Genomic DNA, 22,575 nt, shown 5'->3' with positions numbered 1-22,575 from the left:
AAAGGAATTTTCACACTGGGAGACTGAACCGCCCATTCAGGAGGCTAATTTCAGCACAGGATCTGGAACTCTTCCAGCAGCAGCACCTGGATCTGCCTAGATGGTACTGGGAAAGAGATGAGCCAGGCGCCATTTGCATATATGCAAATGAGGCCTTCCACAGCTGTCCAGAATCCACCATGGCTTAGATCACCCAGCTCAGCAGGCATGGGGGGTGGGGAATGGAAGGCTGCTTTTTATCCATCCACTCAGCCTTGGAAGACAGAGACAGGCTTGCTGCAGCTTCCCTCCCTGATGATGACAAGGACAGTCATCCCAAGCCACAGGACTGGAGCTCCACAGAGTGTCAACCACCACAGTCAAGAAACGAAGCCTGCCTCCTTCTCCGTTCCTCAGGCGGACTTTCAGCTGGGCTAAAACAGGAGGCTGTTCAGGCTGCCACCCTTTCTGGAACTTTTCCCCATGTCCCTTTCCCTGACCCAGAAAAAAGGCTTTCAGTACTCTCACCCTTCCTCTTTGGGGGAGGGGGGAGGGGGAGGTAGGGGGAAGAAGAGACTAGACTATTAGTCTAGGAGATGAAAAACCGCAACTAAGACCTGACCCATCTCAGCAACAGGAATCCCAAGTCTCAACCTGTTTTCCTTTTATAAAATTCTCAGCAAGGGACAGGGGAATTAGAGTCTGGCTGGCTGTAGTCACTGGACTCTCCAGGAAAACCTTAGCAGGGCACCTGTCAATACAAGTGTTGGCACTCAGCTGATTTGAGCGCTGTGGTTCCAACATTAACCTGTCCACCACTGTTATTCTTTGGCAGCCCTAAGGCCATCAGAGCATTTTCAAAAAAATATCTGGGTGTCTGATCTATTATTTTCAAAGTCAGGCATTGCCTTCTGACTGCTGAGGGCTGAGAGAATGCTAATGTTTTGTTTGTTTCTTTGGTTGGTTGGTTGGTTTTAAAGCAATGTCTGGCTACATAGCTACATAGCTCTGCCTGGTCTGGACTTGAGTTGTAGTCCAAGCCAGCGTCAAACTCATAAGCCTGCTTCAGTCTCCCAGAGACTGGGTTTAATGTGTGTGCATGCCTACACCTGGTATTAGTACTATTTTGAGTAGCAAACAAGCCCTGAAACCAGCCTCTGAGTTCTGTGGGTCAACACACACTCAACCTTCAATTTCATAGTCCTGAAATCGCCTGTTGGCTCCATCCAAACCTGTCCTGGACATAAGGTCTTAAGAAAACGTGTTTAGCCTAGAGAACTCCCTTCTGAGGGCTAGCCCAACCTTTGTGCCCTTGGCCTCCCTTTATACCCATGTACCTACTCCCCACACCTCCACACCTCCACACCTGCCACTCATCTCTCTCTCTCTCTCTTTCTCTCTCTCTCTCTCTCTCTCTCTCTCTCTCTCTCTCTCTCTCTCTAATACACACACACACACACACACACACACACACACACACCACACACACACACACACACACACACACACAGAGAGAGAGAGAGAGAGAGAGAGAGAGAGAGAGAACTTGCTACTACCTTCCTCCCCTTTCTATTCCCCGACCAGTCCAGCTTACTGGACCCTGGGAAAATGTGTGAACAATGCCTAGAGAAAGATCAGGTATCCTAGTGGGGACAGGCCCCTGCAAAACACGCAGATGGTTAATCCCCAGGCACGTCTGGGCTTTCCTTTCTTCCCTCCTCCTGTCACTGGCTCGTCTCCATTCCCAGCCCTGGGCCAGCTCCCAGGACCCTTGCTCTCCTGACAGATATTCTTCTCTTCTCTTTCGCCCTGATTGGCAGGGACCCAGGCAGCCCCTCTCCCTCCTAAGACCTCAGTTTACTCACATAACAAGTGAAGAGTTGTATTGGCAAGGGGGTTGTTGTTATTAAGATTTCTGAGATGTCATAGACCCTTTTTGATTAATGCCAGGTAGACACAAGTCACACCCAATTGTTATAGACAAGTTCAAGGACTCCTGAAACTAGTCTGTGGTTGCAGAGTTGCTATCCAGGGATCCTGTCCTGTCTCCTGCTTGCTTTAGAACCAATCCCTGGTATAGTAAGGGAGAAGGACAGAAGCAGAGGAAGGGAAGAGAGAAAGGACAGCAGAGGGAGAAGGGGGGTGAGTTCTTGTGCAGAAAGGGTGCAGAGCAAAATGTCTGCGTCGTCTACCCCCTCCACACTCACTCCCAAGGGGCTCTGGCTTAGAGGGCATGAGGATTCAGTACATTTCCCAGTATACCTTGGGCATCTGACTAACCAGACCAGGGAAACCCAACTTCCCCAAGTCATCCTCCAGCAGCAGAGCCCAAGTGACAGGGCTCTGGCCTGAGAGCGAGGAGCCCCTGTGTAAGGCCCTCTCAAACCCAGTCCACTCAGGCCAGCTCCCAACGTCCCCAAGCTCAGAGAGCCTTCCATGGACCTCTGTTGCTTCGGGTTGAAGTTGTTAGCTCCTAGGTCAGAGAGAAACCCAAACCAATCTTCCCTGCCTCCTCACCTAAAGTTTTTCTACCCATGGGCCAGCCTGGACCACCATGCTTTCTTGCCTCCATGCAGGTGCTAGGATAATCTTCCCCACCTCCCCCCATCACCTCCCATCACTATTAGATCAATGAGTAGCCATGAGACTGTGTTCTTCCTCCATCTTCCCAGCTGAGACACCCGACTTTCCTGCAACCTTTTCCACATTATACTCAATGCCTATAGGCAAATTTGACAAATCTGGTCTGCAAGTTGGCTAGTGAGTAAAGGCACTTGCCTGATGAGAGGAGTTTAATCCTCAAGGCCTACATGGAAGAAAGAAGTTGTCCTCTGCCTTCTATACCTGCATCAGGGGACACAGTCCAGATAAATAAACAAATGTATTTTTTTTTCTAAATAAGAGGCAATATTACTATTTAGTTGAAGTCTGTTGCTTGCCAGGTCTGGGGCCAGAAGCTCTACTTTCCTAAATCATCCCACCAGATCTTCCGGCAAATACAACTTGGAAAGCAATTGCCATGCTCTCTGCGAGAAGGTAAGAAACAGAAGAGCCACGTCTCTCTGTTCCCTCAAAGCCACACACCTCTCTTATTCTGTCACCTAAATTTCCTGAGGGAACTTCAGTGTTGAGGGCAGAATCTTATTCACCTTTAATCTGAGAAGCAAGCTCAGTCAGAAAAGGTCAAGAGAAGGAGAACAGTATATGCCTGCACTATGCATTCTACAGTAAATATGAGGTGTTACAGGTGAGGAAACTGAGGCCCATATGCAGATGTCATATGCCCACCACCAGCCTGTGAGTGAAGCCTCCCTTGGCTTGCCTTCCAAGTGTTCAAGCCCTCCATTAGCAGTCTCACTGAGGCCACCGGGGCACGAGTGCAGACTTTCAACTGCCTCTTTTCAGAAGCAAATAGGTTCCTAAACATTAAAGTCCAATATTTTTTTTCTAATTGAAAGTATTTTCTTACCGACTTCCATTATATAATTGGAAATGTGTTCCCTGGAGCAATAATTTTGGCCTCAAGATATAATTAAAAGCATACAGGAGTGCGGTGTATATTTTTAAATGGCACAATGAAAGGAGAGCTAACGATTTTGTGACACAATAAAAAAAGGAATGAAAAGATCACTCCAGAAGCTGCTGTCTGGAACCCCACCCACCTTGGATCCAGCTGGAAAAAAAGCAGCATTGGTTCTTTTTCAGCCTTTAAAATCAGAGTCCTCGTAGAGCGGCCACTTTAACCCCTGTACTGTTAGTTAGGTACTCTCCATAAATAGATTTAGCCTGTGGATGCCTGAGCTAATAATAGATTTGTTTTCAGGGTGCTTTCCTTTTTTCAGGGTTTCTCTATGTAGCCCTGGCTATCTTAGACCAGGTTGGCCTCAAACTCACAGAGATCCACCTGCTTCTGCCTCCTGAAAGCTGGATTAAAGGCATGAGCGCCACCACCCCCTGGCCCAGGGTCCTTTCTTTATCAGCTTTTTAAGGGGAAAGCTGGTCTTTGTGGCTTTGTGGTCTGGGAGGCATGGAGATTGTTTCCGTAACTTATTATTTCTTTAAATGTGCAATGGATTCCCCGCCCCACACACACAGGAACACTGCGTAGCCCGCTTAAAGCTAGACCTGTTTAATAATTCAGCAAGACTTTAAGAGTTACCCATCAGAGAGAGAGAGAGAGAGAGAGAGAGAGAGAGAGAGAGAGAGGTGGGTACAGCCCCCTGCCCAGCTGGTTCCTCGGCTGTGCAGGCCCCTCCCCTGAGTACGTGCAAGCATGGGAGTGGAGCTCCGCTGATGATTCTACCAAGGCCATCATGTAGAAAGACCTATGTCTGGGGCCAACTGTGCTTCAGTACCGTCTCTTCTTAGTTGCATTGATTTTCCTCCTTCATCCACTCATTGCTCAATCATTTGTTCAAGTATTCATATATCCATCCATCTTTTCATTTGTTGATCTTGTACCAGAGTAAGGGAATTCAACAGTGAACCAGGCAGTCTGTGTCCTCAGAAGATTTGGTCAGATGATGGGAGGCTGGCTAAAAGAATAAGAAGGAGGAGGAGGAGAGGAGGAGGAGGAGGAGGAGGAGGAGGAGGAGGAGGAGAAGAAGAAGAAGAAGAAGAAGAAGAAGAAGAAGAAGAAGAAGAAGAAGAAGAAGAAGAAGAAGAAGAAGAAAAAGAAGAAGAAAAAGTGTTCAGGGAAACACCACATGTAAGATTGGTCCACAATGCATGGCAGGGCTGTACCCTGGGAAAGTAAGAAGAGGATCGGAGGGAGACAGGCTGAGGGAGCCTTTAGGATGCTTTCAGGTAGAAAGAGTGTGTTCGAGAGATAAGAGAAGTGTGGGGGCTTGGTGGCACTCTAGATGGGGGAATACAATTCAAACACACAAACAAAAGGCAGAACAGAAGGCTGCCGGTGGTTTGCTTTGGGAAATGCCGGTTTTAAGGCACCTCATAAAAAGGATTAAGAGGAAGGGTTAAGGAGCTGGGGGCCGCTGAAGGAATTATCTTTCAGGAATATGCATAGAGGTGGGGAAGGGAGAGTTCCATCTGGACAGAGTCCAAGCCCACACATCAAACAAAATGGCAGGCGAGTTGCTGAAAGATCTCAGGCATATTTTTTTCACAGGCTAAAGACTGGGAGATACCCTGACAGACATCGGCTCTTAGCTGCCAAGGGAAGTCCTCTGTGCAGTCAAGGAGCAGCCAGGGTGCCGTGGAAGACTTTGCCCCAGGCCTGGAGTGTAGCCTGGGTCTCTCAGTGTCTAAGACACAGGTCTGGACCAGCCCAGCCCAGCCCAGCCCAACATCACCAGAATAAACAGGGGCCTTTGCTCACATCACCCCCTCTACTCAGAAAGTCAAATCCTTGATGCCAAAATCTACACACTCTCATGTCTCTGCCTTAGGGCACCTGCCCAGGAGGCCTGTTTGTATGTAAACTCCCCTCCTGTCTCAATGGGCCCTCAAGTCTAACCATCTATACCAAATGAAAGCCATCATGCGTGCGCTTTTCCCCTCCTCAGGCCCATGGCCACCACTGAAGGGCTTTAACACTGATACTGAGTTCTTTGTATCCTCTAAGCCCGCCAAGGAGCGGCCATCCAAAACAGCGTGGAAGACCCTCCCGGCATCCCCACGGATACAAGGGACCTAGGGATTTGTGAGAAACAGAAAAAGGAGACACCAAGGGTCTGGACAGCCCAAGGCAGCCCCTTCTATACGCTCCAGCCCCCAGAGGGTACCTGATTTGTGTTTTCCTTCTCTGTTTTGGGTTGTGCCTATCTTTGTCCCCAGGGGAGCAGTCATTATTTCCCCCCAGGTTTCAAGGGGGTTGAAGAACATCTCATATTTCTCTGTTTGACAAATAGTCAGCCCCTTGATTCCCACAGCAGAAACCATGAATCCCAGAAATGAAAGCCAGTGGGAATCAGGTTTCTGTCTAGGGAGGGGCTGCTACAGCAGATGCCAGTCGAGGCCAGAAAATCCAGAGGAGCTGGGCACATTGGACCCTGGATTATTCTGGGAGGAATGGGAGGGGTAAAGAGGCCTGGAAACAATACCCTGACAGGACCGGAGGACAGAAGACAGACTCAGGCTCCTGCCCAGAGCAAAGAATCTTTTCTTTTCACCGTGTGTTAGAGCCAGCAGGGACCAGCAACAGCCATGGCGCTCTCCACTGTGGGCACTCTTGCCTTGGCGGCGGGGGGGGGGGGGAGGGGGGGGAGGGCACAGGTGACAGAACTTCTCCAGCAGAGAAAGAGTGGGAAGGAGGGAGTCCCAGCTGAGGGAAGCCAGGCCCCAGCCCAGATGCCAGCAGACAGGAGTCGGGAGCTGTCGAGGAGATGTGAAGGAGCTAGGCTTCCAAATGGAGGCTTAAGGTAGCAGGCTACGCTGGCGGCAAGAGCTGGGGGGGGGGGCTGACATCCGAGTCCTGTGGCCTTCCCCCCCCCCCAGGAGAGTACTTTAATGAGGCTCACAGCTGTAATATCACAGAACCAGCATTAACAACGCTAATTACCTAAAGTTTAGCCAGAGAACATTCGGCAACCCACCCACCTTAGGGACACACTTTTGTTCTGGCTCTGCTGGGCTGAGTTTGACCGGGAGTCCTTGACAACGGAGCCCCCCTGGAGCAGGCCAGAATGGAGGTGTGCGGGGGCGGGCCAGTTGAGCAGTGCGGGAGAAGAGCGAGTCACCTCCCCTGGTGATGATTTATTGAGTGTCCCGTGACCTACTTGCTCTGCTTAAGAGAAACGCAGAGAAAGGAACCCTGGTGGAGATCTCATCCCTTTGGGGACAGCTAAGAGTGCACTTGGTCCATATGCAGCTGTCCGAGAACCGGCGGCGCATCCATCTCATCATGCTGCCTTCAGCAACCACAGAGAACATCCCTGTGCCTCTCCCACTATCTAGCCCAAAGATGGTTTCAAACCACTCTCACCCAGCCCTGCTCTGCAATACAGCCACTAATAATGTGCAGTTCCAATGAAACAGAGCTGTGCTGGCCAACAGTATGAATTGGAAGTTGAGGCTGGGGGATGCTCCCCTCTCCCCAGAGCACCTGCCAGTCAAACAATTCCAGCTTAGGTTCCTAGGCCTCTAAAGAATGGATTCAGAACAGCTTGAATCTGGGGCGGTGCATCTCAAGGGGCGAGCCATGGAAGACAAGTCTGTCCCTCTGCTCCCAGAGGGCCTTTGACTCAGGTGGCTCTGGGGACCGAAAGGCAGGCATGGTTAATGCGCGTACTTTGATCTGCCTGAATCTAGGGCTGGATTTACTGAATTCTCGGCCTGTGTATGAAGGAGTCAGAAGCCGACTGGATTCAAAATGTGTGTGTGTGGGGGGAGGGGGTCTCCTACTTCTTTCCAGTGTCTTTTCAGCTGGTCCAAGAAGGGAAAATGGCTGTCACAACTCTACTTCTTAGACTGTTCCAGCACCATGGCACAGCAGCATCAGTCTCTTATCCCTGGTTCCTTCTTTCTAGACCTTTCCTCAGCAACCACCATTACCCTGTTATGCCTCGGCATGACAGCGCAGGGAATCCAGTCTGTTTAGCATGCTTTAATACTACTTGTAGCTCTCTGTTTTCCCTCCCCTTCATCCCTTAAACTTCCTAGAACAGCAGTTGCCAAATTTCCTGATGCTGACACCCTTTTCTACCGTTCCTCATGTTGTATTGATCCCCAACCATAAAATTATTTTTCTTGCTACTTCATAACCGTGGTTTTGTTACTGCTATGAATCATAATGTAAGTATCTGTTTTCCAGCGGCCTTAGGCAATCGTTTAAAGGGTCAGTCAATTCCCACTAAGGGGTCATGACCCACAGATCGAGAAGTGCAACAGCAGTTTCTGGTCTGCGTGTGCTCCTTTCCTGGATCTAGCAGGCCACAGCACATGTGTTCCTTCCTCCAAAGCCCCGTTTCAGCAGTCGGTGGAATAGACTGTCTCAGTCCATGTGGGCTGCTGTAACAAAAAAGACTGGGTGGCCTCTAAACAACGCAATTTGTAGTTGGGGCTGGGAAATTCAAGAGTCTGGCATCCTGCCAAGGCCCCACTCCTCATCGACAGCCGCCATCCCTCTACTCCTGCCTCACACAGGGAGTCTCTCTTGAGCCTCCTTTAGCAAGGGCACTCACTTCATGGGGAGTACTTTGCCTCTGTAATCTAGTCACCTCCCACTTCCGGGTCCCATGACCGAGTGGCCCTAGGAAGAATTTCAGGGAGGCACAGCATTCAAAGCAGAGCAACCTGGGATGTAGCGCTGGCGTCCCTGGAGTTGGAGCAAAACGCGCACAGCCATCAGCGTGACAACAGCCTGCACGTGGGTATTTGTGTGTGCGATCCTTTCCTGCCCGGACAGTGTTTTGAGCCCAAGCCCTCCCACAGCTGGGTTCAGCATTTTAACATTACAAGCTCAGCTATGACCTGAGGCACTTTGGGTGAAGGGAGGCCTGGCCTTTCTCCTCCTGCTTCTGGATGCGGACACTGCTCTATAGGGAAACCTTTCCAGGCTGCTCAGTGGCCTGCGTCTGCAGCAACAATCAATGCCTCCTCTGCTGAACCAGCAGGCCCTCGCTGTACTGAGGAACTCGGAGGCTGAAGGCACCAGCATGGCTCCTTCAGAAACCAAGACAGATACTGGTGCACCAAGACGCACATGGTGTCCGCCACTGTAATGCACCTAAATCTTCCTGAAGCATACATGTAGATTCATGCTAACAACATGCTGACTGAGACCTGTTCTTTTAGCTCCCTTGGTGTCCCTCAGAACTGATCCCTGGATTCACTATATTATGTCTGATGCCATTTGGAAGGCTGGCTCTTCCCCTACAGTCCCAGGAAACTGCTTCCAGTGTGGCCCAGGAGGCCTGCAGCAGAGGTAAGCAGAATCCACTGTCTCTCTGGGCAGGTGTATATCTTGTGCATGGCCTCTGGCTCCCTGCCCAGCACGACCATCAATGCCTCTTCTGGAAGGCAGTTTCTGAGCCTGATGGGGGGGGGGGAGCGAGGGGGAAAATGGTTCAAATGGCTTCAAGAGGGTCCTGACCTGGGGCCTCTCTCTCTCTCCCCCGCTATGTTTCACCTCTGAGTCATTGACCTCCCTTTCCCCAAAACTCCGGTGGGCTCCCTTCAGAATGCCCTGTGACCTTTCAGAGGAGCCTCCTGAACATGAGCAAGTGCACTTCTGCAAATGAAACTATTGGTTGTGCCCTGAAATTACACTGCCTGCTGTGCTAATGAAAGCTGCCTTGACCTTGCTTGAATATGATGGGGTCAGAATTCCATAGCCCACTAGGAGCATTGAGACCTGGAACTTACTGTGCTTCTTTGAAACCTGTGTGTGTGTGTGTGTGTGTGTGTGTGTGTGTGTGTGTGTGTGTGTGACACACACTGCAGTCCCAGTACATCTATTTTGTGATGGGCCTTGTGAAGATGAGAAAAGCAACCAAGAGTTCCGGAGAGTTCTAAAGCTTTTATTTTTTTACACATTCTCTAAACTGCAGACAAAAGATTTGCTACACGGATAGTCAACACTGCTAATCAGTCACAGAACAAGATACTGACCACAGCAAGGAGAGGCAGGGGGCTGTGGCTTACTCTTTACCAACGTGCGGGGGGGTCCCTCTGGGGGGCTGGGGTAGCCAGTGGTTCTGAGGTAAAGGCTGCTCAGTGCTCACACGCCTAGTCATCTGCTCAGGCTCTGACAGCTGCAAAGCTGCTCTCCTGGAATGGAAACTGAGTCAGGGCAGGAGGAAGGGCAGGGAGGGGGAGGGCCCTGGCACATAGGCAATCTTTCCAAAGGAGCCGACTTCCCAGCCAGAGAGAGATAAAATCCAAATATGGGCTACATGGGCTATTTCCAACCTGCAGATTCTCTTGGAGATGCTTGCAATATGCCAGCTCTCTAGGGAGTCACAGCCACTGTCACCCCTTGAGACAAGGGGAGATGTGCACAGCCTCCTCTCCAATACTGAAATACCAAGAGATCCATGCATGCCACAGTCAGGGTGGGGACAGCACAGCACCTTTCACAATGGCAGTCACAAGACCAAGACTTGACACTTGGGAGAAAAAAAGAATCCCCAGAGGACGGAGAGACAGTGGCAAACACAGCTACGCATGTGCCATCACACCATACCTGAAAGAGGAGGGGCGGGGGGTGGAGGTGGGGGTGGGGCTGGGGCTTCTCAGCCCTCTGTTTGTTGCTGTGTCTGCTTTTCGGAGCAGCAAAGCAAGCTGGATGGAAATTCATCTTCAGCCCATTATACACAGCTTCCCAAATCTGCAGCGCTTTCCTCCAACCTCACGAAAGCTGTGTCAGCCCCCCATCTTGTGCGCTGCCGGCTAAGCAGCTCAAGGCAAAATCTCTAGGTTGTTCAGTCAGCAAGAGGCAGCGTGGTGCTGGGTCCCAAGGTCCAATGGGGAAAATATTCAAAGGCAGAAAGGGAAGATCTTCATTTGTAGAGGTTTCCATTGATGGAGGCTGACACTCTTGGCCGTCCTTTTATGACCAGGATCTTCAAGGCGCTGAGGGAGTGGGGAGTAAGAGGCAAGCAAGCTTGTGGGGACAGTGAGGACGGTGAGGGTAATGAGATGGACTGGGTTCTCTCTCTTGAGCCCACTGGAAGAAGTTTGCATTACACCTCAACTAGGCCACAGTGTACCAATGGAGACCCCATAATTCCAGAAATCATTAGAACATCGCTAGGGACCAGGGACTCTTTTCCCAAAGCAAAACATCCAGAGTCCACCGAGGTACCACCAGAGCCATGAAAACCAACCAGCTCCTTCCCAAATGCTTCGCCTTCCTAACTTAACCCAAGACCTCTGTGCCCCTCGACAAGTCAACGTAGCCATGAGAGTCCTCACAGGACACCCTTCTCTCAAAGACCTCCCACCTCAGGGAGCCCCTGCCCCACGCTCACTCAGGAAAGCCCCAGGCTTAATAAACAGAGGTGGCCCTTACTAACGCCATCAGGCCAGCCTTTTCCCTCGTGGGAGACACAGCAGGGATTAGCCAGCTAGAAGGAGAAAATCAATTCCGGGTATCTTCCTGTGGAGATCTTCCACATCCCGGCCACGTGGGATAAAGAACTTTATTTGAAAATGGCCTTTAAGGTTGTCCTCGGCCTAAACACACGTGAGGCAGGGGGCAGACAGTGCTGAAGGACTTAGTCCTGACCCTTCCTCAAGTGAGCTCTAACGTGCGTGGCTCAGGCACTCCTCAGCTCTGCATGTACTACTGTGCAGCAGGCCAGGCCCGGGGATAGGAAGAGGTCTACGTGTACTAGGCGTGGGCATGCTGAGAGGGGCTCTTCTCAGAGCTTGGTCCACTGGCTCCCAGGGATCCTGGGTCCATTGTGAATTCAGGGGCAGGAGGCTCATGGTCTGATGCCAGCTGCCTGAGGATAGCACTACCAGTCTGGCTCGGACAGGATCCAGGTGACCAGCCTTCCCTTCTTCTGTCGTACTATCACTGAGAACAGTGAGGATCTGACTAAAAGCACCCTGCCTGACAGCTTGTACATGGATCAGACTCCAGGACGCATTTCTTGTTCTCTAGCAGTTTAAACCCAGATCCGTAGCCAAGCTTCATTCGGGCTGTCCCTGGGGACCACCCCCCACCCCCCACCCCCCACCCCCCGCCCAAGTCCCTCCCGCTGAGAGCTGTGTGCGCCAAGGATCCAGAGGAGCCTTCTCTGAGACCACCAACATATAAACCTAATGGTTTTTTGGGTTTTTGTTTTGTTTTTGTTTTTTAAAGCAGGCAGGCCTAGCCTCCCTCAAGGTGGGCATTTAGCTGGCAAAAAAAAAAAAAAAAAAAAAAAAAAAAAGCTTGGTGTGACTTCTTTGGAGGAATAGCTAAAAGCTAAAACCTGTGCAGAGAAATGGGAGATAAAAGAAATTATTTGTCCCCAGTGTTGGCACTATTGACAAGTGGGAGTCAATGAAGCCGGAGCTAGGATGTGAAGAGCCTCTGGCCAGAGGAAGGGTGCTAAAAATGCCAGACACTGGGCCGCATCCACACAGGCCAGCTAGTCCGTGACAGCAGCCGGATCCTAGAACCAGTAGGGTCTCAGTGGGTGTCCACTCAATCCAGGGGTGAGGCTCCCACTTTCTCATGCCAGTTACTTTTCGCTACTGCTGATGCCCTGCCAATTACATCACCATGACATCCACTCCAGAAATGCAAAAACAGCTTTTGGAAGCACAATCTCGGATTCCCTGGCTGTTTGACATGCTTCAGCCAGGTACCCCGCTTTATCGCCATCTCCCTGATTCTAGCGCTAAAGACAAAACCTCCCATGGCATCTCTAAGCTAAGGATGTGTCCCTTCTATGGCAGCTAGTGCTTGGGACAGCACATCAAAACAAGGAGCCTCGGGTCAACTGTGCTCACCCCAACTTCCAGAAGGTAGAAATAACGGAAATACCTAGGTATTTCCACCTGTGCATCATATGAATATACGGTCAAAACAGGGACTAACATGCAAAAACCCAGTTCTTCCCAGGTGGTGGGATGCTTAACAGAATTCCCTGGAATATTTTAAGATTTACACCCTGGGCCAGGGTGAGGCTGCACTTTCAGCCCCTGCAGACCAAGTACATTGCTTTGCGCATAGCCAGCCGCCTGTCAAGTGCTTCAGCCAGTGCAGGCCGGAGTGGTGTTCATCTGCCTCCGGGGGAAAAGCGGCCAGGGTGGACCAGCATGGCAGCTACCCAGTGGCAGCTAGGATGGACATCCTTTCCCTTGCCCGACAGAAGAGCACACACTCTCCTAAGCCCTTGAGCATTCATTGCAATAGCACGGTTTGTCTGCTTCTCCGAATGCCCCGTGGACCTGACACGCTGGCAAGCTGGGGCTCCCTGCCTACCCAACCCACCTGCTCCACATCATCTCCGCTGAGGTTCTGTTTTCATGCTTCACTCATAAATTATCTGGCCATGTTCCGTTTGCTTTTTTTTTTTTTTTTCCTAGTCCTTAATTTTAGGCTCCTTCAACTACATGTTGAAAACGCACAAGGGTGTATTTTTCTTTTATGCCACCGTATCTTCCAACTACCACTGCATTCTTTAGCATTTGCATGGCTAGGGGGAAGGGAGGGGGAAGTGCGAAGAAGGGAGCAGGTAAGAGAGGAAGAGAATGAACGTCCCAGTGGGGAGTAAACACGGAAGGAAAAATAAAGTCAACAAAAGCCCGGGCCTAATTCCAGCCATGAAGCCTTTGCGCCATTTTTTGATAGCGTAAGTGAGGCTTTTTCTTTTTCTTTTCTTTTCTTTTCTTTTTTTTTTTTTTTTTTTTTTTTTTTTTTTTTTTTTTTTGAGAGAGGGTTTCTCTGTGTAGCCTTGGCCATCTTGGACTCACTTTGTAGACCAGGCTGGCCTCGAACTCTCAGTGATCCACCTGCCTCTGCCTCCTGAGTAACTCCTCAATACTTCTCCCAAAGGGACACAGGTGAGAGAGGGGCAAGATAGGGAGGGCCAAGGGGTCCTCTGTGGGACCCCCCCATAGCTGTTTAGACTGGGCACTGCAGTCCCTGGCTGCAGAAAACTTCAGAGACAGTTAGGATACATCTTGACTGGTGGCTCCTGGCTCTCTCATTGCTCTTGGATCAACACCAATGGCTTTCTTCAGGCATGCACGCACGCGCACACACACACACACACACACACACACACACACACACACACACACACACCCCTGATCTCACCACCAATATTAATAATATTAATACAACAATAGAGATGGACAAAGGCTAGCTAACAAGATGCAGAGAGTGAAAATAGAGGCTGGACGTTCTCAAAGCTATCTTCTGAGGGGTAGAAAGCCCCCAGGGCCTCACGGGAGCTCTCCATTTCCTACAGGAACCTCTTGTCCCCAGGGTCCCTTCCCAAGGCCGGGTTGTGTTGATTTGCCAGAGCAAGTTGGTGCCGACCTGAATGGCCATCTTATTTGCTTTCAGGATCGAGGTCATTATTAGTAATTGTATCTGGATGGAAGCGGGTTCTGGCTGCCTGCCAGCCCAATCCCTGCCTTCCTCTGCCTGCCCTGGGTGATGTCACCATCAGCACAAACACTCCCTGTTCATGGTGAGGCCAAAGATGGGGAAACTATGGAGTGTTGCTCACTCAAGGCTGTTGGCCCCTCCACCTGAGGCTGTAACAGACTGTACCCCCTGGCCCTATGACACACCTCACAGCTTTATCAATGCCGAGGATCACTTTTGAGCAGTCAAGAGGCATAGGCAGCACTTATTCAGAATCCTGACTCCTAGTTTCCTTCTTACACGCAGGAGCCTACCTCCCCACCTCAGGGCTTCCTGAAATTGTTACTTTCGGGCCTCTCTCTGCAGCCAAGCCTTCCCAGGCGCACCTACTGTGATGCTCAGCCCGCCCATTACCACATCCTCCTCTCTTGCTTCCCTCAGTCAGACCTGCTCCTCAGAGCAAGCTTCCCAGTCCCCCCACCCCACTGTCCCTCCAAAAGTCAGAGGGTCTCCAGCCTCCTTAGAAAAACATTTCCAGGTCTCAAAGACCCTGAACCAAGCCAGCTCTCCCGCTGCCCCCACACTCAAGGCAGACTGCTGTGGCCTCTAGAAGAGCATCATAAAGGCCTCAAGCCCTGAGACGGCTGGGGACCAGCAAAGGAGCCCTTCACACAAAGGCCCTCCGACTACTGATAAATTAGATTTGGTGCAGTCTGGGGTTACAGTGGGGAGATCTATGGAGTTGGGGCAAATTAAAAAAAAAATGGGGGCCTCCCCCTTCCTCAGCTGAGACACAGATAAAAGCTCTTGGAAAGATCCAAAAGGGCACCAGACAGAGAAGGACAAGGAGCTTTGCCTGTTCTCCCTAGTGGTAGGGAAAAGGCTGGCCAGGCCTTCCTGCCTCATTCTCCAGCCACTGGAGGCAGGACCTATGGGCCTAAGCCCTAAAGCCACAATGCCAGAAACTGATCCCATGCCAAAGGCTGGAGCCTAAGATCAAGTCTACCCTGCCACCATCTGTTACCTGGCCCTAGCCAATCTAGACTGGGGGTTGGGGGGTTCTTAGAAGTTTCTGTCCAAATGTTACAAGGACAGTCATCTGTGGGGGGTGGGAAACTTCATGGAGCCTCAGGCAGAGCCTGGGGGGCCTTCCTACTTCCACTGGGTGAGGGGCACCAGTCCTTCCTCACCTCCTTGCCTCAGATAGCCCCCTCAATCAACATGGATCCAGAGTCCGGGAGGCCCAGAGAAGGGAGAACTGGTTCATCATCCACTGCTAGGCAAAGGTTTGGCTTTTGTTTCTCTTTTTCAAACAATTTGTTTTCTAGGACCATAAGACTGAGTTGGGGGTGGGGGTGGGGGTGGGGGTGGAAAGCTTGTCATGCTAACTCTGGCCTTCAATTGACAGCTCCCGACAGCCCCCTTCTTCCGTATGCTCTCACCCCCCCTCAAGGCTCCTCCTCCTCTCTTCTCTTTATTAGACTTTGCCTGGTTTCCCCACTGACCCCCCCCCATTCCCCCACCACCCCTCCAGCTCAGGAATGCTGGCCTCTTACAAGGGACACCAGTATATTGCTCCTGCTTGGAGCCAGGCTTGGCATCCGCAAACCTCCAGTGGCAATGTGGGCATGACTACGGCCCCAGAGCCAACTTCTCCCTTGAACCCTGACTTGGAACTCCCTAAGGAGGACGAAGACTGGACATTACTGAGTAGGAAGGAGGAGCACTCTCAAGTCAGCATTCCTAAGCCCAGTGGCAGAGGGCAGGCAAGGGTGTTCTCGGGACCCTGCCTGGGCTACAGGCCCGAGCAAGGCTGCCTTGCACATGTGGGCTGGGAAAGGAAACCATTGGGCCTCTTGTGTGCCGGCTGCAGTCTGGCAGTACAGGTGCTTGTTCTTCCACATAGGTTTCCTGAACTTTGCCCCAGAAGGAAAAGGAAAAAAATCCTCACCGTCCCTGATCAAAAGGAATCCCCCCACCCTCCCTCTCTCTCTCCTCACTTTCCACAGGAGGGCCTCTCAGGCTGAGACTTGGGAAGCAGCTGTTTTTTCCAGCCATCCTGGGCTTCTTATCTAGGGCTGAGGCAACCGCAGAGTCCTGGGACCTGGCTTCTGCCTCTGGCTCTGAGGGGTGTGGGTGTGGGTGGGGCGGAGGAATGTCAGCTCCCTATCAGGAGCATCGCTCTGGTGATGTTACCCATCCTGAATTTGCTACAGGCTGGGTAGAGTCTCAAAGGCTCTAAAAGTCTAAAAGGTAATGAGTTTATCTTCTAGCAGGCAGTCTTCAGTTACCATATAAGGATGGGGGGGGGGGCCGTGGTAGAACAGCATAACCCTGTCTGGGATTTGAGGGGTACTCAGCAGCATCATGCTCTCCCCTTAGTGACCTCTCCACAGAATGACAGCAGCTACTATAGACTGGAGGCCCTATTTTTAGCAAGACCCCACACCATGAAACTTATCAGCATTACACTAATCTCCCTGCTGGGTTTCTAGACAGGCCACATACCTCACATCCGTGGGCAGTGAGGCTCAGAGAGGCACAGTCATTTGAACAGAGTTAACCAGCTAGGAAGCGACTGCTACATTTGAACACGTGCACAGTGCCCTCTACAGAAGTTGGCTCCCACTCCAGGTGGCTAATCGTCGACTAATCATACTGATGGTGTGTGTGTGTGTGTGTGTGTTGTGTGTGTGTGTGTGTGTCTGTCTGACTGTCTCTTTTTGACACATGCACTTGCATTTATGGTATCTTCCTCCTCCAGTCTCCAGACCCTGGGCACCTCCCATCACCACTCAAGGCCAATCGTGGTCTCCATGGCCAAGGCTCTGGCTTAAGGACCCTGACCACAGACCCTTGACACGTAAGCCTCCGTCCATCAAAAGGGGAATCCCAAGAAGGCTTCTAGCTTTGGCTAGAATCCACAAGAAGGTAGCTTCAGAATGTATTTGGAGTTCCCACAGATAGGCTGGGATCTGCGGTTGGTTGTTTATATAACATTATACTGGGCCCCTCCCAGTGTCACTGTGGAAGAGAAAAAGCAAGTGTTAGCATTTCTGTTTTACAGATGGGTAAATCAAGACTTGTGATTTGCACGGGTCACACACTATTCAAGGGTAGAGGGAGACACTATGATAGCCACTCATTCCAGAGCTGAGAGAGAAGATAGACATTTTACCTCACTGATGCCTCCTTTTTCCCACAGAGGAGGAGGTGGCTCTGGAGACCTGACCTACCACACCCTGACAGGGCATCCCCAAAACTGCTCTGCTCTCCCCACTCTCTGTGTGGATAACCAAACGAAAGCGGAAAGTCCGAGCCTGTTCTATAGGACTTGGGTGAAACAGAAGGAACCCCAGGAGACTTCCTTATAAGACTCAGAGCACTGGGCAGGCCCAGCCCTGTGCCAAGTTCCGACTGGTACCTTGACTTGGCTAGGGAGGTGTGTTCCCCCCTCAGCTTGAGTAGGCACAAGCATGGCTGGATATAGAAAATCTGCACTGCTGCAGCGAATGGACTCATGCTCGCTCCAGAAGGGGGCCTGTCAAGTCTCAGAGCCACTGTTTTGGGGGTTTGGACTCATTTTTTTTCCACTTTTGAGCCAGTGTAGCATCCCAGAACACTTGGGCTTTTCTCCCCCCTAAAATCAATTTAATATGAATCCCCAAGGAAGTAATTAGCCTTTGAAAATATTCTGCTTTAGGTTGTGTAGGAAGATGTGCCACTCTGTGGAGATGGGCCATCCCTTCAGACCTTCCTGGGCCTTTAGAATCCACACAGGCACAGCAACCAGCAGGAGGAAGAAGAGAGCTTGTGAGGAAGAGAGAAATGCTGTCTGGACAGGGGCCCTTTAAATGAGATCATTTTGTATGCATGTAACTTGCTCAGAGGCCACAAGGCCTGCAGGAGAGTGACCCCCCACTCTCCTGTCACAGGTCACTCGGCAAAGGAGTTGGGGGGGGGAGGGAGAGAGCTCGCACCACTTGGCTCCATGCCAGAGTGCCCTGGGTCCACGTGCCAAGAGCAATTAGCCAGGGGGAGGACGGCTCCTGTGGAGTGGCAGAAGCAGTGCTGCAGCTGGGCAGAGGGGCCCAGCCAGCCCAGGTCTCCAGGGGCTTCTTCAGGCGCTGAAGACTAAAAATAACCCAGGCCTTTGTTGCAAGCTGCTGGACCACAGAGATGGAGCTGATTTCAGGGAAGCCGAGCATGCGCAAGGGTCCTGCTCACGGAGACCTGCCCTTTGGGCAAATGGTGGGTTTTTTTCCCCCAGAAACATGTCAGTTATCACACTGTTGCTGTGATTCAAAGACAGCCCAACCCACTCCAGCCCTCAAGGCTTGTCTTCCGACACACAGAGTTCTTCTGGGAATCCAGGCTTCTTTCTTCTAGAAACTTTCTTGTTTCATCGAGCAAGAGTCCGTCTCACATTGGGGAGCTTAGGGTACGAGAGCAAATGAAGGTTCTGAGTCATTGCCACCAAGTCACAAGTGATCACCGTGCCCAATGATCTGGCTAAGTAATGATCATCTCTCCTTCAGTCTAATATTTCCAGTCACATTTCAGTAGTCACTGGCAAACATACATACTACATGGAAGGAAGAAATTGCCCAGAAAAAGAAATTCATGGTAGAGCAATACTGAAGGGTTTCTCAAAGCTACAGTCTCTTCTATCCAATACTGCACCACGGAATTGGGAAGCCTTTGCCCAGCTCTCTGGTGCTTAAGTCCCACCCACAGAAACTGAGCCAGGCCTTAATACTCAATTCCACTGGGAGGCAGGCGCCTCAGTACTTTTCTGTGTTCATAGGCTGTGATTTGTCTCACTCCAAGGGCACCACGGTTCTGAAGGTCAAGCAAGGAACCACTTAGCCCCTTGCAAAGTTTCTTGATGAACAGAAAATACTGGCATATGGTTAGAGTGGGGCCCCAATTTTCCCTCTCATCCCTTAGGCCCTCTCAAGACCATTCTGGCTGCGGATGCCACTGCTGAGGCTCAAAAACTACACCTCCTCTTCTTAGCAGAGAGCAAGGAAGCTTTCCAAGTTTCACCTTTCACGATGGCCTCCAAACACAGAAATTTCCAGCAAGGCTTGCCATAAGTGACAACTTCACCACAGAGCTTTGTTCCTCTGTGAGAGTTTAGGCTGCAGAGCCCAAGCTGCAAGTGAGAAGGCTGTGAGGAAAGTTCTTGAAACCAAACAACACACGGGTGATTGATGAGCGGTCACTAAATGGCTTCCTCTAAAGTGGGAAGCGGTGAGAAGGATGATTGTGAGGGTGAACGTGAGGAAGGTTCCTCAGGGCTGGGGCTGGATTGCTCTTCAAAAGTAACACGTGCCCTCTTGGGAGAGACTAGGACGTGCTGGCTGAAGTACCACGTGTGGGGCAGGAGGTCACAGGCAGGGCGGGAGGTGAGTAGAGACCTTGCTCTCTTGGATCCACATGTCCACGCCCTTCGGGAACTATTCACATCTGGGCTCCAGTTCAGCCTCTCCAGTGGCATGTCACATTCTGTGACCTGGAGGCCTAGGCCTGGCAGCCAAAGGCTGATGCTTTCTCTTTGAGCAGCTCCCAGCACAAATGGCAGCTCCAGCTTCCTGTAAGAAACAAAAAAGCAGTATTAGCAGTACTCCTCCCAACTCCTGGGCCCTGAGCATCATCACTTTAACATCTGATAACTCCAATTTCCCTCTGGCTTTCATAACTCAGAGACCAAGTCTCAGGCCTGAAGACATGCGAAGCCCATTGGTCAGTGGGCTGCGCATGCTCAGAGATAGCAGAGGAAGTGTTAGGAAGAGCCTCACCCTTTACCGCACTCACGTCTTAGCCAGCCTTAGGAACCTGTACTCACACCTCCCCCACTGTCACAGCCACACATTTCATCTTATTACACTGTGCCTCAGTTTCCTTACGGGTCCTTTACTAGCAGTCGTACCTACCTCATTGGGTTGTGATGGTTCAATGAGACAAAACGCGAAAAGCCCCTTAGCGCGAGGCCTGCACCGTAATAAGGGGTGAATTAAAAGGTAGGTGTGGTAAGCTGTGTGGTTATTGCTGAGTTCATCACCATTACCTTCAGGGGGCTCAGCCACTGGGGGATTTAAACAGTACATGTGATAGCCACGGTCACAGTCATCGCAGAAGAGTAGCTGGTCCTGGCAGATACCGAAGGGATTGGGGGAGGGGGGAAGGAGAGAGATGCAGTTAGTTACTCGAGGACAGTGTCTTCCCCAACTTATTCCTCTTATTTCCAAAGATTAACTCACCAGGCCCCATTTGTGGTCCTCACTGTTCCTTAAATATGGCTTATACTCTATTGACACCCGAAATTCACCCTCTGCGCCTCACTTACGCAAATCCTTCACTACCTTAGGGCTTGCCTTACTCAGGGTTTCTATTGCTGTGACGAAACACCATGGCTAAAAAGCAAATTGCAGAGGAAAGGGTTTATTTGGCTCACACTTCCGGATCATAGTTAGTCCATCAGTGGAGGAAGTCAGGACAGGAACTCAAGCAGGGCTGGAACCTGGAGGCAGGAGCTGAGCTGAGGCCATGGAGGGGGCTGTTTACTGGTCTTCTCTGCATGGCTTGCCCAGCCTGCTTTCTTTGCTACAGAACCCAGGAGCATCAGCCCAGGGATGACCCCACCCACCATGGCCTGGGCCCTTCCCCTTTGATTACTAATTGAGAAAATGCCTTACAGCTGGGTCTCATGGAGGCATTTCTTCAACCGAGGCTCCTTTCTTTCTGATGACTCTAGCTTGTGTGTCAAGCTGACACACAAAACCAGCCCAGTACAGGACTCTTCTCAATTCGTTTATCTTAGAAGTCTCCCCTGACAGCTACCTTACACTCAAGCTCACAGAGATTCCTTATCCTCCACTCCCATGGCCAGTAACAACATTATGGATTTCACTGCCGCCGCCGCCCCCAACACCAACACCAACACCACCACAGCAATGACTTAATACATGAGTTGAATTTTTACTCTTCCATCAGTGCAATGGGCAACAGCTGTACTTGGTGGTGGTATCCATGGCATTCTCAGAACTCCTTTAGGATGTAAATGTAAGTTTTAAGAAAAGCATCCTCAGCTGGTGGCACACACCTTTAATCCCAGCACTTGGGAGACAGAGGCAGGTGGATCGCTGTGAGTTCGAGGCCAGCCTGATTTACAAAGTGAGTCCAGGACAGCCAGGGCTAGACAGAGAAGCCCTGCCTCAGAAAACCAAGAAAGAAGGAAAGAAAGAAACACACACACACACACACACACACACACACACACACACACACACACACACCTTGGTTGGAGGCTGGAGCTGAGGGGGAAGCAAGAGATTGGTTGATTCAAGAGATAGAGGACAGTCACACAGGCGAAGGATGATGACAGCCTGAAGGATGGCTGTGGCAGTGCAATGAGGAAACAGTCACTGCTTGGTGTGGTTGCCCAGGTTATGACATAGTGGACATGGGCAGGAAAGTGGCCATGGGGGTTGGAGAAAGAGGAGAGGCCCCGCTATAGATCCAAGGTCACCAGGGAGGGTTGGACCAGAGGCTGGAGATCAGGACAGAGGTCTGCCTGGGCTTAAACTATGGATTCAGAAGTCACTGGTGATGGACTGGTCAGCAAGTGGAGGTCCTAGGAGAGGACGTCCAGAGTGAATGACAGCAGACACCATGAAATGGTGTTCACGGAGGGCTGCCCATGAAATAATATGCACAATTTTATGTGCGGGTAGAAAGTATATTTTGACAAAATGTATATTTCTGAAAATAGAGTGAACCCGTGGCTTTCACTGCAGTCTCTGGAAGATCAAAGGCCCCAAGGAAAGCCAAGAACACCTTTTCACAACATCAGCATTAAGGGACAGCGGAGAGCGAAGAGAGCAAAAGAAGCCCAGTCAGGGAAGAGGGTGGAAAGCAGCATACCAGCTTGACTCCCAGAAGGCACGCCATGACGTCAAAGCCAAAGGGAGCCGAGGAACTATGGGATTTGGTTGTGGTGTGAAGAGACGTGGTACACGTGATGTCCTAAAGACATCACTACCCTACTATAGCATTAACACAAGGCTATAAAAAAGAAGACTACCTTAGACTGGACTCCCCCGCCCCCCAAAAGAATTCAAGTGTTAGAGGGTGCGAATACATTTGTCCGATGTAGTTAGTTGTCTAGCGCCGCCATCCCTTCTCTCCCATCTAACTTTTCAGGACAATGTTTGTTCATGCTAATGACCATGAAAAAAAATACAAATTTAAAGGAATTCCAACTCCCACATCCAAGAAGCTGGATCCACTGGTGGCTACAGTGCCAGTGGGATGGGAATCTCATTCCGCGATCTATAGGAGACCTCGTAAGAGACTCCTCACTGTCCCAGCAACCACCCTATTCATCCATGGACTCCCACGAAGGCCCTGTATTAGCACTCTCAGTAAGACCAGTGTCTAGAATCAACCCAAGCACCAGGCAATAAGAGATGAGCTGAATAAAACTAACAACAAACCATGAAACCATGAGAATGAAGGCTTCAGCTGTAAATCGCCATGGAATAACTTCTGGGATGGTCAGGGAAAAAGCAATCAGAGTGGAGAAAGCATACCTGTCT

The 22,575-nt window shown here is 50.8% G+C and overlaps 1 protein-coding gene and 1 long non-coding RNA gene across 2 annotated transcripts in view; both read right to left on the bottom strand.

Moving 5' to 3' along the window:
• Positions 1-11,723: 11,723 nt before the first annotated feature.
• LOC311603738 lies at positions 11,724-15,389 on the bottom strand. Its single transcript, XR_014781229.1, has 2 exons — positions 11,862-15,389; positions 11,724-11,785 (listed from the first exon to the last, which is right to left on the bottom strand). It is a non-coding gene; the product is annotated as an uncharacterized lncRNA (long non-coding RNA).
• A 140-nt stretch (positions 15,390-15,529) lies between these two features.
• DPF3 (double PHD fingers 3) overlaps positions 15,530-22,575 on the bottom strand; it is a 277,263-nt gene continuing 270,217 nt past the window's right edge. The window contains exons 10-11 of the mRNA XM_084792130.1: positions 20,046-20,127; positions 15,530-19,569 (exon numbers count right to left, since the gene is read on the bottom strand). Coding sequence (XP_084648256.1) covers positions 19,499-19,569; positions 20,046-20,127 — 153 coding nt within the window. The 3' untranslated portion in view covers positions 15,530-19,498. The remainder of the gene's footprint in view (positions 19,570-20,045; positions 20,128-22,575) is intronic.

Source organism: Acomys minous (assembly GCF_964271855.1).
Source record: "Acomys minous genome assembly, chromosome: 8".
Classification (NCBI taxonomy): domain Eukaryota; kingdom Metazoa; phylum Chordata; class Mammalia; order Rodentia; family Muridae; genus Acomys; species Acomys minous.
Note: the sequence above shows the minus strand (reverse complement) of the source record. Positions and strands in the feature narration are given on the sequence as shown.